The 15874-nt window shown below is 30.4% G+C and overlaps 2 protein-coding genes across 2 annotated transcripts; both read right to left on the bottom strand.

Moving 5' to 3' along the window:
* Positions 1-2599: 2599 nt before the first annotated feature.
* LOC133039080 (uncharacterized) lies at positions 2600-3623 on the bottom strand. The gene is made up of 3 exons (XM_061117879.1): positions 3344-3623; positions 3090-3264; positions 2600-2990 (listed from the first exon to the last, which is right to left on the bottom strand). Exons 1-3 carry the CDS (start codon positions 3442-3444, stop codon positions 2892-2894), a joined length of 375 nt encoding a protein of 124 aa, XP_060973862.1. The 5' UTR covers positions 3445-3623; the 3' UTR covers positions 2600-2891.
* A 40-nt stretch (positions 3624-3663) lies between these two features.
* LOC133039205 (uncharacterized) lies at positions 3664-4924 on the bottom strand. Its single transcript, XM_061118041.1, has 3 exons — positions 4886-4924; positions 4387-4797; positions 3664-4124 (listed from the first exon to the last, which is right to left on the bottom strand). Exons 1-3 carry the CDS (start codon positions 4922-4924, stop codon positions 3801-3803), a joined length of 774 nt encoding a protein of 257 aa, XP_060974024.1. The 3' UTR covers positions 3664-3800.
* Positions 4925-15874: the final 10950 nt, after the last annotated feature.

Here is a 15874-nt window from a genome sequence, read left to right as displayed (position 1 = left end):
CCATTTCCAAAAAAATTCGCTTTTAGGGAGTTTTGAAAAAAGCAACCATTTAGTTACTTTTGATGTGAATAAGATATCAATTGGTTACTTTTCCATTAAAAATTTTATTTCAGAATTTTACACATATATAAATAATAAAATAACTATTTTAATATTTGAGAAACATATATTTTTCTATTTCCAAAAAATGACCACTAATGTGAAAAGATTTTTTTTTTTTATATATATTTTTAAGCTGTATTATGTTCTTTTATTGTTTAGGATACCTTGAGGTGGTCTTCGTTCCTTATGAAATTGGTTGATATATTAAATTTCGTTTAAGTTAAAGTTTGATTATTTTTGTTAACAAAATCCATAGAAAATAAACTTAAAAATTACTTTTTCGGGTCATTTGTTTTTGTAGCAGTAAAAAAAAATATGATTCTCACATATCAAAATAATCATCATAAAAAATAGATTGCAATACTACAATTTTTGAGTCAAAATAATAAATAGTGTGGTGGAATTTTTTTTATAAACTTTAGGAAAAAAAAAATATTATACGCTGCCAAATAATTATTAGTGTGATAAAAAAAAAATCATTTTTAAACTTATAAAAAAAATAGAGTATTTTTCTAATATTTAATATAAAAAATAGAAATTTTTACATGAAAAATCCATTTTGCACAATTTATTACCTAAATACCTCTACACGCCTATGTCTATATTTTTACTTACAAAGTTGGTTTTATTACACAAATACCACTTAGTCATCATTCCATCCATCATCTATCAAATCCTACTCTCTTCCCTCTCTTTTTTCATTTTCTATCAATCAATCTACCATTTCACTCTCTTTTTTTCTTCTTTTCTTTTTATTTTTAATTTTATTTCAGTTTTTAATTTTTTATTTTTAATTTTATTTCAGTTTTTAATTTTTTATTTTTATTTTTATTTTCAGTTTTTAATTTTTAATTTTTTTCCATAACAATTCTTCTTTTCTTTTTATTTTTAATTTTTAATTGTAAAGCTAGTTTCTTATATATTGTTGCTTAGGTCTAGGATTGACTTCTATCAATCAATCCATCATTTCACTCTCTTTTTTTCTTCTTTTCTTTTTATTTTTAATTTATTTCAGTTTTTAATTAAATCTTTTTAACTTATTAGTTTAACTTTACAACTTCTGAAATACTTTCATGACAAAAGAGAAGACTTTGACTAGGCCATTCAACTGATATAAGCATGTACAAATAAATTCGTACAATTTTAATGTCATTTTCATTCTCGCTGGACTAGCTCAAAGCCACGTCGAAATAATTAGATAACAAAATAAAATAATAAGAAACAATTACCGATGATATTCTATACTTGAAAAGAAAACGATCTAATTCATGCTTATAGTAGTATTGACGTGAGTAGAGTTATAAAATTAATATTAGAAAAGTATTAGGACAAACATGATTAAGATTTATGAGTAAAGGTGGCAAAGCTAATAGATTAGATTAACCTGGTCAGTCCCATTTTTATATCATCAATGGGTAACAATGAGATTTATCATGGATGTTGATGTTCAAAGAGTTTTTCCTGTATTTTAGTTTGTATACAGTTGTTTTGTAGTTTTATTATAGTTTTGCTACTTGCATATGTTATTTCACTATAAAATTAATATGCAACTATTTGCACAAAACTTACTATGTATAACTACTATTTCTTAGTCCCCATCAAATTAAATTCTTGCATAATATATAAACTATCATAAAACGATAATGCAAGTATAAGGCAACTATTTGCACTTGCATACAGTTATTTTTTAGTTTTATTATAGTTTTGCTACTTGCATATGTTATTTCACTATAAAATTAATATGCAACTATTTGCACAAAACTTACTATGTATAACTACTATTTCTTAGTCCCCATCAAATTAAATTCTTGCATAATATATAAACTATCATAAAATGATAATGCAACTATAAGGCAACCAAAACAAAAAATAAATCAAAATGCAACTGTATATAACGTAGATGTATTATTCATGAGGGTTTTTTTTAAAATTTTTCACATCATACATTGTTTTGGATTTAGTGGGAGCTCCAGATCTGTTTGTTACAGATCTACATTTCATGAATATAGATTTCGACATTAGGGGGAGTTATTTTGATCGAATAAAATAGAAAACAAATGTGTAATTTCAGTTTCTTCACAGTTTTTCTGATTTTTTTTCGTCATTTTCAGTTTAGATCATTGCAGGTATTCTTTTCCAGTTGATTTTGCCAGAATTAATAGTTGTATTTTTCTCGTTTTGGTTTCATTTTGGTTGTTTTGCGGTTTTGAAACGAGCGCGCACTACTACAAAAACACCCTTTAGAGGCGGTTTTTAAGCCCTTTAGGCGTCGGTTTTCGCGAAATTCGCTACCGACGCTGATCAGGGCGACGCTAAAGGGTTTATATGAACCGACGCCATATATACCCCTATGGCGTCGGTTATTAGCTGGCAACCGACGCCATAAGGGTACATATGGCATCGGTTCCTAGCCAATAACCGACGCCATATATGGCGTAGGAACCGACGCCATATGTAGGCGAATTTCAGGTTTCCTCATTTTTTTTTTTAAATTTAATTATATTATTTTAATTTTATATTTATTAATTTATATATTATTTTATTTAATTTAAATTACATATTTATTTAAATTTTAAATTACATATTTATTTAATTTAATTATATATTAATTACATTTTAAATTAAATAGTAATTAAATTTGGGTAAAAACATAATTTGATTTCATAAAAATAATTAAATATTACACAAACATGTAAAATTAGTTAAAAATATTAATAAGTTAATAAATCTAATTACAAGTTAATCTATAAAAATTACATAATGAAGAAAAATTCTTCGACCTTTGAACCTCAATCGTCACCGTGAATCACCGCCATCAATTGTTCGATCCACTTTCGCTGTAGTGGTAACAATTCTGTTTTTGGATCGTATTGCTTCTTACCCCCAAACTGTTAAAAAAATTAAAAATTTATATTAGTTTATGTATATGTATATTATATATTTGTTATTATAAAATTTATATACTATGATCAATAATTAAAACTTACAGCTTTTTGATCTTGTATGTAACGGTTGGGGTTGGCACGTGCGACGATGTCAGTGATATATTTCAAAACATAAAAACCGCATTCTTGGCTTTTAGGTTGTCTTGGACAGTTTGCTTGTGAAATTCCTTGCCACGGGCCAAGATACTGATGTGCGTCCCCTATATACATGAATGCCCTGTTTGGGAAAATTATATTAGCATTTCAATTCGTTAGTTAATTTAAATTCGTTACATAAGAAGTCATTAAATTATTACCTTCCGATCATTTGTTCTATTTCTTCGGGAATTGGGCGGCCTTTTACAGGGTTTAAATGGATAATTTTCCTTGGCGCAACCACCACTAGCGTCCAATGCATCCTAGAAAATTATATTGGAATATAAGTAAGATAGTATAAAAATAATTTGAAGACATAATATAGAAATGAACAATTAGCACTAAAGAATTTAATAAAGTTTACCCGATATTCCAAGGAATAAAGAACATTTGGTGGTTGCTGTTCATTAATGATAACCAATTAGCCAATCGTCTTGCCGCATCGTCAAAAGATCGACTACGTTCTTCATCGGCGATCCCATGCACTGTGAGAAGCTCTGGGTCGTAAAACTTGAAAATTTTTCTCAGACCGTTGATGCTCTCCCATATGTGCCTGCCAAAAAAAAGTGTTAGTGCCTTATAATAATTTAACTATAATTTGATATAAGGTTAATTAGATTAAAGAAGAGTATACATCATTCCAAACAACATTCCCTGGTTGCCGATATAGTTACACGTAGCAACCTGCTGCAAATCCTCTCCAGATAAAATGATCTGGGTACGCGGTGCAATGAATCCTCGGGGGACAGAAATTGTGATTATATCACGTTTATCTTTGAGCCTTAGGAATTCATGAATCATCCATTTTAGCGAATTAGGGATCAACGCCATCTTCTCTTCCGTGAACAACTCATCTTCCCGTGCACCACGGCTTTGTGGAGAAAGCATCGGAGCTTTCCCCTTTGACGCATCACGTCTTGAGGGCGGTTGAGCGAGTGGACCCTAAACAAAACAGAACATAATATATATATATCAAATTTTATCTAAATTCTACCGAAATTTCGGCAGCATAACGGTTGTAATTGAATGACCCCAAAAATTTTGAACATGGCTGTATAACGACAAATAACACATATATAACAGTAGTTTGTTCATCCATCCCACCGCAGCACATATATTCGCAGAACCTACTTCACTACGGATGAATATTGAAGATATTCAAACTCCACTAATCATTAATAATTAATTTCAGTTGAGAAGTTACCTCGGTTGTTAAAATTAAGTGTTTAGGCCAAGGAAGGAACATCTGGTACACGTCCCTAACATATCTGAACTTTTCAATTGGGACTGGGATTTCAGCGTCCTCTTGCAGGATTTCCGAAACCATGATCCGAGCATGTGAATCATCGTAATCCTGGCAGTGAACTTTGATCTTACCCACATGCTCGTACAAATACCCTCGGGCCACAATATTGTCGATGTTGTCAGAGCAGAGATGTACTTGCTGATTAAGGGCCGCATGGTCATCAAAATTGTATAGGATACCTTGGTCGTTGAGGGAAATGAACTCCTCAGCATAAATTTGTGGTTGTACCTCATCCTGAGGAGCGTATGGTTGTGGAACATACGCCTCACCAGCCACCTCTCCTTCTTCCTCTTGTTCGGTAGCGTTCCTCTGCTTAAGGGATTGGACTTCGGCTTTTAATTGTTCAATCTCCTTCGCTTGCCGAGCCACAACATCGGACACTTCCCTTTTCTTCTGCCGAACAGTTGAGATGCCACGGTCGGAACCTACAAATCATAAAATGCAAATTAGCAACGATTTCATTTGTGTAACTAAATAAATAACATTTGAAGTAATAGCATACCCGGCAGCCACGACACGTCCGGGATGCTGCGGTGTCCCGAGCGCCCGCGTGAGGATATCGTTTTGGCCCCGGACTCCGAATTTGTCCCCGACTAAGCTTCTCCTCTAATTGAGCCTAATGCACGCATATATTCAAGCAATTAGTATATGAATTATATACACTAACTCATGAGTAGAACTCAATTAAGGATTAATATATACTTACTATCTTCTCGGTAATTTCCTTGTCGTAATCAGTGACAAGTTTTCTACTCTTGGTGCGAGATTTAATCCAAACACGGTGGCGGGGAGGATCTGCAACTTCGAGGTCCTTTTTCTACATAACGTTATAACAATGAAACGAGTACCAATTAAATTGTATAGCACATTATAGCACATTAAATTTTAAGTATTACTTACCACAGCTTCCCGTACGTTCACCATTCCACTCCGACCACTTCGATGTACCGGATTGAATTTTTGAGGAACGTTCACGTTGCACCTTACTCAATTCCTACAATGCCAAAAAAATACATTAGATACATGTACTTGTATTTAAGAGTTTATCTTAGTGTTAATATAATTAGCGTACCAGAAATTCAGGAGTTAGTCGACTTTCAACAAATTTGCACCAATCAGCAGCGTCGATCTCCGGGTGCTTTTCAGGGACTTGTGCCAGTCGTCCCAGATCATTCTCTTTCAACGCGGGCATTATGATGTCTTTTGTCATCCTATTCTTGAAGTCTTTCATTAACTTCCCAGCTAGGATGAGACAATCATGTTTGAAGGTGTCCGGCACAATGAACCCCGTCTATTTTGAAGGAAAACAAACACGGTTAGAGTCAACATTTGGAGTAATAGAAAAACAAATCAAAATTCTAACAAATAATAGCTTACCTGAATGTCTTTCCAAACTTTATTTTTCGCAGTCCGGTTGACTTCTTTCCGGTTTTTATAAGCCAACCCTATTGTGCCGACATCTGACTCCCAGAGTGGATACGAGCTTCGCGTAGCTTTTTCCACAGTATTGACCTTTATCATTAACTTCGAGGGCCACTCTTTTGCCCTGATCCATTAGTTTGGATATTTCATTCATTTGCGTTGGCCCTCGTGTAGGTATTGTGGTTGGACACTCATTTTCTGCTCCCGAATCAGATCCTGATTCTGAGTTCGCCATGTCTACACCATTAACAAACAAACTTCAAAGTTAGCTACATATATAACAAGTAGTGTATATGAAATATTAAAAGCATAAACAAATTGTTAAGTATTCAGGACCATTCACAACCACAATATAAAGTAAGCTATATATCAAGTTACCAATTAGACACGTTTTCTTTTCTTTTTTTGTTTATGTTTGCTCGAATCACAATTGACCCATATTCCCTCATTGATATCGTTTCTAATGTATTCGGCGTCGTCTTCCTCAATGTTACGATCAATTCCCATGAGTTGCTCATGAATTGGTTGTCCAACAATGAAGTCATCGTAACATAAGTCAGGCATTCTCCTCATCCTCTTCGTCTCTAAGAACCTCCTCTCCGGTGTCGATAAAACAATAGACCATTTATCATTAGCGGATCGTAAATGTAAAAAACTTGAGCTGCTTGGCTAGCCATGATGAATGGATCATTCTTGCTTCCTCTCTTACTTAAATCAACCAAAGTAAAACCAAGCTCGTCAGTTTTTACTCCAACGTTGTTGTCAACCCAAGAACACTTAAAAAGTGGAATTCGGAACGCAAAATAATTGAGCTCCCATATTTCTTCAATGACCCCGTAATACGTCATAGTACCTTTAACAGGGTTTCCATCTTTTGCACTTGCAAAGTGCATAGTTTCTGCAACGATACGTATGCCACTATTTTGAACCTCTCGAGCATCATCTCTTGACTTTGTATGAAAAAGTTTACCCCTTACAATGTACGCTTCATGCTTTGCTACCGCAAAAGTTGGTCCAAGGGCAATACGACTCAACACATCAAATACTCCATGATTCGGTCCGTTCAACTTTGCTATAATGTTATTCCTTAACCACCCAATGAAAGTTTGACGATGTTGGTCTGCAACCCATTTTTGTTTATTTTTTTGATTTCTTGGAACCATTGATTGTATGACTCCATATGGTCACCGTAAAACAAGTAAGATAAATCAAGTTATTGTTCATCGTGACTTAAGTAATGTTAATCAAACAAAAGGTACTTACGTTATATATGGTTGAACCTCTGCGTTATTGTTCATCACGACTAATTGAGCTTGATCTAGTTCAAGCTTGGACACTGTCACCATTGTCCCTTTGCCCCTTAATCCTCTATCAACATCATCTGGGTCAGTTCTTGGTTTGCTAATTCCTATTGCCTCAACTCCAGCCATGTACTCTGAACAAAATTCCACGGCCTCTTCAGATATGTAGCACTCAACCATACATGCTTCTGGCCGATAGTGGTTACGCACATAACTTTTAAGTACCTTCATATTTCTTTCAAATGGATACATCCATCTCGCCCACACCGGCCCACACAGCCTTGCTTCTCTCACTAGATGAACCATTAAATGGATCATGATGTCGAAAAAAGATGGCGGAAAAAACTTTTCCAGGTTGCACAATGTTTTGACTACATGTTCATGTAATGCATCTAACTTATCCAATTCTAATTCCTTCCCGCACAGCCTATTAAAGAAAATGCAAACATGTGTCAAACACTCTCGAACATTTTTTGGCAAGACTGATCTAATGGCAATTGGAAGTAGATGTTGCATTAATGCATGACAATCATGTGATTTCAGACCCATTAGTTTCAATTCAGTCTCATTCACAAAGTTTTTGATGTTAGACGAGTAACCATCGGGTACTTTCATATTTGCAAGTGATTTGCAAACTGTTTGTTTCTCTTTTTTGGATAAAGTGAAACAAGCAGGAGGCAAATATAAACGTTCACCTTTCTTCTCAGGTGCCAGAGATTGTCGTATACCCATTTCAACGAGATCTAAACGACTATTTAGACCGTCCTTAGTTTTGCCGGGAATATCAAGTAAGGTACCAATAATACTCTCACACACATTTTTTTCAATATGCATGACATCCAAACAATGTCGAACTAGTAGACTTTTCCAATATGGAAGACGAAAGAAGATTGACTTTCTTTGAAAACAACCATTAGTTTTTTTATTTTTTTTGCGTCTTTCCATACTTAAAATCTACAAGTTGAACTTGTTGGAGAATTTGTTCCCCAGACAGTGGCAAAGGAGCCATATCACCCTCTTCAGTACCATCGAATGCTTTCTTCTTCCGTCTATCAGGATGATTTGCAGGCAAGTACCGTCTGTGACCCATATAACACATCTTGTGTCCATTTGCCAAGCGACGAGCCGATGTGTTAGTGCAACAAATCGGACAACCTTTGTAACCTTTTGTGCTTAAGCCTGATAAATTACTATAAGCAGGGAAATCACTGACAGTCCACAACAACACAGCTTTCAGATTAAAAAATTCTTTTTTAAAACCATCATAGACCTGAACCCCGTTCTCATACAATTCTATTAAATCGTCAATCAATGGTTCCAAATATACATCGATATTATGTCCAGGTTGTTGCGGGCCTGATATCATTAAAGAAAGCATGTTAAATTTCCTCTTCATCACTAACCAGGGAGGAAGACTGTACATAACTAGGAAGACAGGCCATGAACTATGACGACTACTTAGAGATCTATGTGGATTTACTCCATCCGCGTACGTACCGAGACGAATGTGTCTTGGTCGCATTTGAATTCGGGATTTATGTAGTTCACTTTTTCCAAGCTTGGGAATGCGGGATGTCTAAGTTTTCCATCTTTCACTCTCTTGGTCTCATGCCAAATCAAATTTTCGAATGTTACGCACTACGATATAATCGTTTCAGTCGCGGAATCAAAGGCATGTACCACATCACTTTTTGGGGGATAAGTTTCCTATTCTCCTTACTCTTGTTTACTTTATGGCGGGATAAACCGCAAGTCGGGCAATAATTCATGTCTGCATATTCCTTACGATATAAAATGCAATCGTTCGGACATGCATGAATTTTTTCATACTTCAATCCTATAGAATTTAACGTTTTTTTCACTTCATAAGTAGATTCCGGAAAGCAGTTGGCAAATGGTAAGATATCTTTAAAAGCAGCTAAAAATTGAGTAAAACATTTATCGCTCACTCCATTTTCTGCTTTTATGTTGTAAAACTTTACCATTGTTGGTAATCTTAGTTTTTTACAACCATCGAACATAGGTTTATCAGCATCACTAAGAAAATTATCGAATTTCTCAGGATCATTAAGAAATTCCTCCTGTGCTTCGTTAAGCAAGTCCAATGGATAATCATCGAAATCATTACCCTCGATATCATCTACCCCCCGCTTTCCTAATGGATATGGATCATTAGGTAAATGTTCGCCATGGTAATACCAATTAGTATAACTTCTATTGAAACCTCGTAAGTACACATGGTCCTTAATCATTGTAATATTCCCTTTAGATACATTACAACAATCTACACACGGACAATGAATACGATCGTGATTTGTAGAATTCTTTAAGGCAAACTCTAAAAATGCATCGAACCCTACTTGAAATCGCAGTGTGTCTCTCTCCTCACGCATCCATGATTTATCCATAACAAAAATTCTATCCAAAAAAATTCAGTATTTAGTAACTACTTATAGCTAGTTACTAATTACACAATGTAACTAACTAAGTTTCTCACAATTTATTCATATTAATTTATAAATTACTTAAATTCTCGTTTTAGATTAGTTCATATTATTAGGTTTTTTTGTTGATTAGAATATTATTAAAATGTTAAATATTTTTAATAAATAAAATTGAGGGGAAAATTTTTTGGTAAAGCAATAAAGGTATTAACTAATATTTTCCCCTTTTAATTAACTTTTGCTCTTTATTTTCTTTGAAAAATAAAAATCCACATTGAACCTCTCAAATGAAAGAAAAAAAAATAAAAAAAGAAGGATTTTATATGTTTATTTTGTTAATTTATTTAGTAACTAATTATATCTAGTTACTAATTACACAATGTAACTAACTAAGTCTCTCACACAATTTATTCATATTAATCTAAAAATTACTCAAATTTTCGTTTTACATTAGTTCATGTTATTAGGTTGTTTAGTTGATTAGAATGTTGGTAAAATTAAAAAGTTTTCATAAATGTGAATATTATTATTTTTTATGTGACCTAACTTCTTATTACTATGTTATAATTAACTATATTATGAATGGTTTTAGTAAGATTTATCCTAATTCTACCGAAATTTCGGCAAAGCATAACTACCGTAATTGGACGTTCCCAAAAATTTTACAAGTGCCTAAAATAACAAACAAAACAGATAAACAATACAAAATTAATCCACCCATCCGACCGCAGTACATGTATTCGCAGAACCTACTTCACTACGGATGAATATTTAAGATATTCAAACTCAACTAACATGCATTGATAATTAATTATATATTAAGAAAAAGTTAGTAAAAGTATATACCTATAATTGCAAGCCCAAATACGCTACACACAAAATTATGCCGAACCCCTATAATATAAAGAAATACAACGAAATTACAAAATTAATTATTTCATAACTTATAACTAGTTATAAAAAATTGTAACAAGTTACTTAGTTACTAAATTATACATACATATATATAATCAATTATATCTCACACTATTATCTCAAAAAAATAAAATTATATCACACACTAATTCCATTTTAAAATTTTTATTTCTAAACTAATTTTTTTTTTTTTTTGAAACTAATAAAATCCCTCCAATGTCATTTTAGTCACAATAAATATATATTGCAAAAAATATATAAAATACAATTACAAAATTTATTTTCATAAAAAATATACACACACTATATACACACACAATATATACACACATTATATACAAATATTCAATAAAATATACAAATACATATATATACTATACATTGTGGTATAAATTATTACCTAATAACCGCAATCCGACGACCACCGTAAAAAATCCCGACACTATACACATAAAACACAATAATATTACTAATAAAATAAAAAAACTCAAATAATAATTTACAAAAACAAAAAATAAAACAATTATACATAATACAATAAGAATAGAAGCAATATTTATACCTTAAACGAGGTTGAGATTGAACAATTTCTCAACAAAAATGGGTGGCCGGATTTCACACCCAAAGTTTACTATTTGGGTTCGGATGACACTTAAAGAGGCTAAAAAATCAAAACTTTTTAGGTGTATGTTATTAAGTATCGAAAATGGAGGATTTTAAAAAAAAAAGGGCTGAAATGGTTGAGAAATGGGGGAGATAGGGTGGGGAGGAGGTGGGTTCGGCGAGGGTTTCTGCTGGGAAAAGGCTCTCTGGTTTTTTGCTGGGCTGAGTGAAGTGGGGAGGAAGAAGATGATCGAACCCTATATACAAGGGTCGACCCTATGGCGTCGGTTCCTTCATAGGAACCGACGGCATAGGGTACACGTGTCAGCAGACTGTGTACCCTATGCCGTCGGTTCCTATGAAGGAACCGACGCCATATGGTAGTTCAGAAAAAAAAATAAAAATTAATTTCCAACCGCCTCTAAATGGTATAATGCAATTTTATACCTACGGTTTTTATCAAAAAACCGCCTCTAAATGTCAATTTCGAACATAGCGGGTATTTTCACACCCTTTAGCTTCCCTTTTTAGAAATGGGGTTGAAAAAACTGCCTCTAAAGGCTAACATTGTAGTAGTGGCGTATTTTCATCTTCATGGTTCGCTCTGTACAGCTGAAGGCTTAGTGCATGTGGTATTTTTGTAAATATTTGTATGTGGACTGTATAAATGTTTAATGGGCCGGCCCAAAGTATTTTTGTAATTTTTTTTTCTTTTTTGTATTTTTTTTGTTTTTTTCCCTAAAAAATATATAGGTGTAAACTTGAGAAAAAAAAAAAAAAAACATGAAAGGAATAGTGAGACATAGTCACTTCACTCAAATAAATAAATAAATAATTGTATCTTTTTATATAAGAAAGACAAAAAAAAAAAAAATCTAAAAAAATTGATCAGTAAATTTAGTATTAATTAAGAAAAACTAACCAAAATAACTAAAGAAAAAAAAATAAAAAAATATGTTGTCAGAGAATCATGAGTATTGCATTAATAATACTAGTATTATTATTCAAATCAGCAGTACTTTGAACAATATAATATCACGAATAATTATTTTTAAATGCACGTATTTTTACATAAATAATGTGACAACAAGTAATACAAATAATAAATAGTTTAAAATGATGATTTCTCTCTCAATTTTAGAATGAGGATATTTATGGACATATATTAACATAGTTTTATAATTTAGGTTTATTATAATTTTCTATAAAACATCAGCAAATGATAAATACTAAATAATTATTTAATTATTTTTTTTGATTAATTAATTTTTATATTATTAATTTAATCTTTTATTATAAAATTAAAGTTTTAAATTTAATTAGTTAGATTTATAATATTACTATTATTTAAATTTTACTTTTAAATTTAAATATTTAAAATTTATATTTTATAAATAGATGCCTTTACGTTTTATTTTATCATCCTCACTGCCACTTTTTAACTAAAAAAACTCAAAAAAATTTTGAAAAGGAGAAAAAAAAAAAAAAAAAAAAAAAAAAAAAAAAACTCAAAATTGCTTCGCTATAAATCTCTACTTGAGGCTGAATCACTATAATTTGTTCTTTATATATAGGTTCACTCATGATCATCATTGATCATTTTAACTTATCGTTGGTCAATTTTACGGTAACAATATACATTATATCATTTTAATTTAGAACTTCTACATTTCACACCTTATTTTTTATATAATTATCAAAAAATAATTTTTTTTTCAATTATTAATAACATTTATTTTACCTATGTTTCAATACTTTATATCGATGCATTTCTTTATTTCATATTTCCGGCTCTTCTTTCTCATTTTATTAACTTTAAAAATAATTTCTGACCATATGGATATGGGTTGAATCTAAAAAAAACTATAATTGTGATTGACTTTTCAATATAAATATTTCAAAATTTGAGAAGCATATATTTTTTTCAGAAAAAAAAAACTATTTAATTACTAATATAGTTATTAGTTACTGTTTTATAAGTTATTTAAATATCAAATATTGTTAAACCATTATAATATATTATAAAATAAGTGATTAATTTTCAAAATAAAAAAATGTATATAAAATAATTGATATATAAAAATAGTAGTTTGTTATATTACATGAAAATAATTTTCAAGGTTATCTAAGGGTGCGTTTGGAGAGCCACAGTGTAATTAGATTTGTGTGTAATTGGAGGTAATTACACAATTTGGCATGTTTGTCTGACCATGTAATTACACTGTAACTGTGTAATTGGAAGTAATTGAGGGGTTCCAATTACACTCTCCAATTCTCATGGCCCCCCATGAGAATTGAATGTAATTACATTGTTTAATTACTAAAAACTTTCCATATTAAACATTAGCTACTAAAAAATATTATTTTCCCATGTAATTACTAACTATTTTGCCAAATAAGATATTAGGAATTCATATGTAATTACCACCTCATATCCAAACACACCTTGTATTTTAAAATATAGTGTAATTACTACACTATGTAATTACCACCCTAGTAATTACCCTACCTATTAATTACACAGTTACTTCCAAACGCAACATAAATATATTTTAAATTATAAGCTACCATAATGTAATTTAAAAATAATTAATTAGCTACTAAGATGTATAAATAAATTTTGGAGGTAACCAAAATACATTTTAAACTATATGAGATACAAAAATGATTTTTTTTTTTTATGTAAAGATAATTAATTGGCTTCTTATCAACACTATTAGAGCATCTTCAATAGTCGACAACATTTATAGTTGCCAAAATACACACATTATCCTAATTTTTTTTTCTCTTTCATCCACATAAGATTTGTCACATTTTCTTAAAAAAAAAAATACTCCAATACTTACAACTCTTAAACTTGTGTCCCACATCACATTGAATTAATAACTTTTTAGGTAAAAAATTAAAAAAAAAAAAAAAAAAAAGGAAAAATGGTCATGTACCCATTGTCTAATGAACAACACTTCACATAAAATTTGTCTTGAAAATTGGAACATATTACATATGTGGCAAGACCACTTCAATGCATAACCCTCATTAGAGATGCTCTTAGTTAGGGTTGGGCATCCGATCCAATTTAATATTAGGGTTGGGCATCCGATCCAATTTAATATTTTCTCCTCATTCGATCCAATTTAATTAGTAATTGAATTTAAAAAAATCATCATTCGATCAAATCTAATTAGACCTCAAAATCTAATCTAATTACTAATTGAATTTGATTAGTTTCTTAATTGGATATCCAATTACACACTTAAATTTTAATATTAACTTAAAAATGTAAAAAAAAAAAAAAAACATAAAAATTAAGTATCACCCTTTATTTAAGTTTAATACACCATAAACATATCATTGTTACAAGTATAATACAACTAAAAGTTTCAAATAATTAAAATAATAACATTTTTAATTAATAAAATAGAACAAAACATCATGAAAATAATTACATAAAACAATTAAGTGTTACAAATTCAACACAAAAAAATCTAATAAAAATCTAATTAATACATATTATATTTTTTAATATTTTTTATTATATAAATAAATATAAATAATTTTTAACATATATAAATGTAATGAATTGAATTGGATCGGTTTTCAATTAGATTTTGAAATTGACATCCAATAACTGATTCAATCTAATCAAAATATAACTTTTAGCATTCAATCCAATCCAATCTAATTGTAATTGGATCAATTCAGTTCAATTGAATTAGATTGGATGTTGTCCACCACCCCTACTCTTAGTAACCAAAAAAATTACTTTTAAAAACATAGGAAAATTATTATTAAATAAAAGTCAATAAAATAGTAACATCTTATTGTAAATTAAATGAAAAAAAATATGTATTATTATAAATTTTATTATAATTTTCTCAATTTTCTATTTTAACTTTAGGTGTCTTTAATTAAATGTGTAGTTAATATTTGTATGATAAAATATCAATGAATAATAATGTGGAGGGGGAGTACATACATTTAATAAAATTTATATAAATTTTAAAATTATTTTATCTAACTTTTTTTTTTTATTTCTCTCTACCTTTGTTTTTTATTATACAATGAATGTATATTTATCAAATATATATTTTACAGGGGTTTAAAAAAATATATATATCTACAGTAATAAATATGGTAGTGGTAGGGCGTGGAAAAATCGTCAGGAGAGGAGGAAAAGCTGTCAACGAATCAGCTCATTAACTAATTTCCCTAAATTTCATTGGCTGTTTAATAAAATAATAATAAATGAACAAGATACTTTACTTGTGGGACCGTGCTCGGAATTTAGCTTTTTCCTATTTCATAATATATTAAATTAATCTGGAACAAAAAAAGGAATTTTCTTTTTCAATTTTTTTTTTAAAAAAGATTTTCTTTTTCAATTTAAAATTATAATATTAAATATTCATTTTGTACGCACAGTCCATCGTTTTTGGGGAATAATAAGGAAAATAATAACTGTGATCTTATTATTAAACACAAACTATAATTCTTGATTTCGTTTTCTTTTTTCTTTTCTGGCCTATAAATATTGTTTTTTTTTTTTTTTTAACTTCGCCTTCTTATTATTCCTTATATCTCTAGGGTTTTCTATTTTTTCTGATGGCGGAATTTGAAAAATATAGCTTTCCCTTATATAAAGCTTCCTTTTTAATTTCTCACTTTTAACTTACCATTTAGGGTTTTAGATCATCAACTAAA

This window comes from Cannabis sativa, chromosome 6 (assembly GCF_029168945.1).
Source record: "Cannabis sativa cultivar Pink pepper isolate KNU-18-1 chromosome 6, ASM2916894v1, whole genome shotgun sequence".
Lineage (NCBI taxonomy): Eukaryota > Viridiplantae > Streptophyta > Magnoliopsida > Rosales > Cannabaceae > Cannabis > Cannabis sativa.
This window is presented reverse-complemented; position numbering and strand designations above follow the sequence as displayed.

Bases quoted from the DNA above. Each gene is read 5' to 3' on its own strand.
- LOC133039080 (XM_061117879.1), bottom strand. From the start codon at position 3,444: ATGCATTGGACGCTAGTGGTGGTTGCGCCAAGGAAAATTATCCATTTA. The intron at 3,265-3,343 runs GTAATAATTTAA...TTTCCCAAACAG, and splicing joins ATAGAACAAATGATCGGAAG to GGCATTCATGTATATAGGGG. The intron at 2,991-3,089 runs GTAAGTTTTAAT...TTTTTTTAACAG, and splicing joins ACATACAAGATCAAAAAGCT to TTTGGGGGTAAGAAGCAATA.
- LOC133039205 (XM_061118041.1), bottom strand. From the start codon at position 4,924: ATGATTTGTAGGTTCCGACCGTGGCATCTCAACTGTTCG. The intron at 4,798-4,885 runs GCAGAAGAAAAG...TCCCTTAAGCAG, and splicing joins CGTGGCATCTCAACTGTTCG to AGGAACGCTACCGAACAAGA. The intron at 4,125-4,386 runs GTAACTTCTCAA...TGTTTTGTTTAG, and splicing joins ACTTAATTTTAACAACCGAG to GGTCCACTCGCTCAACCGCC.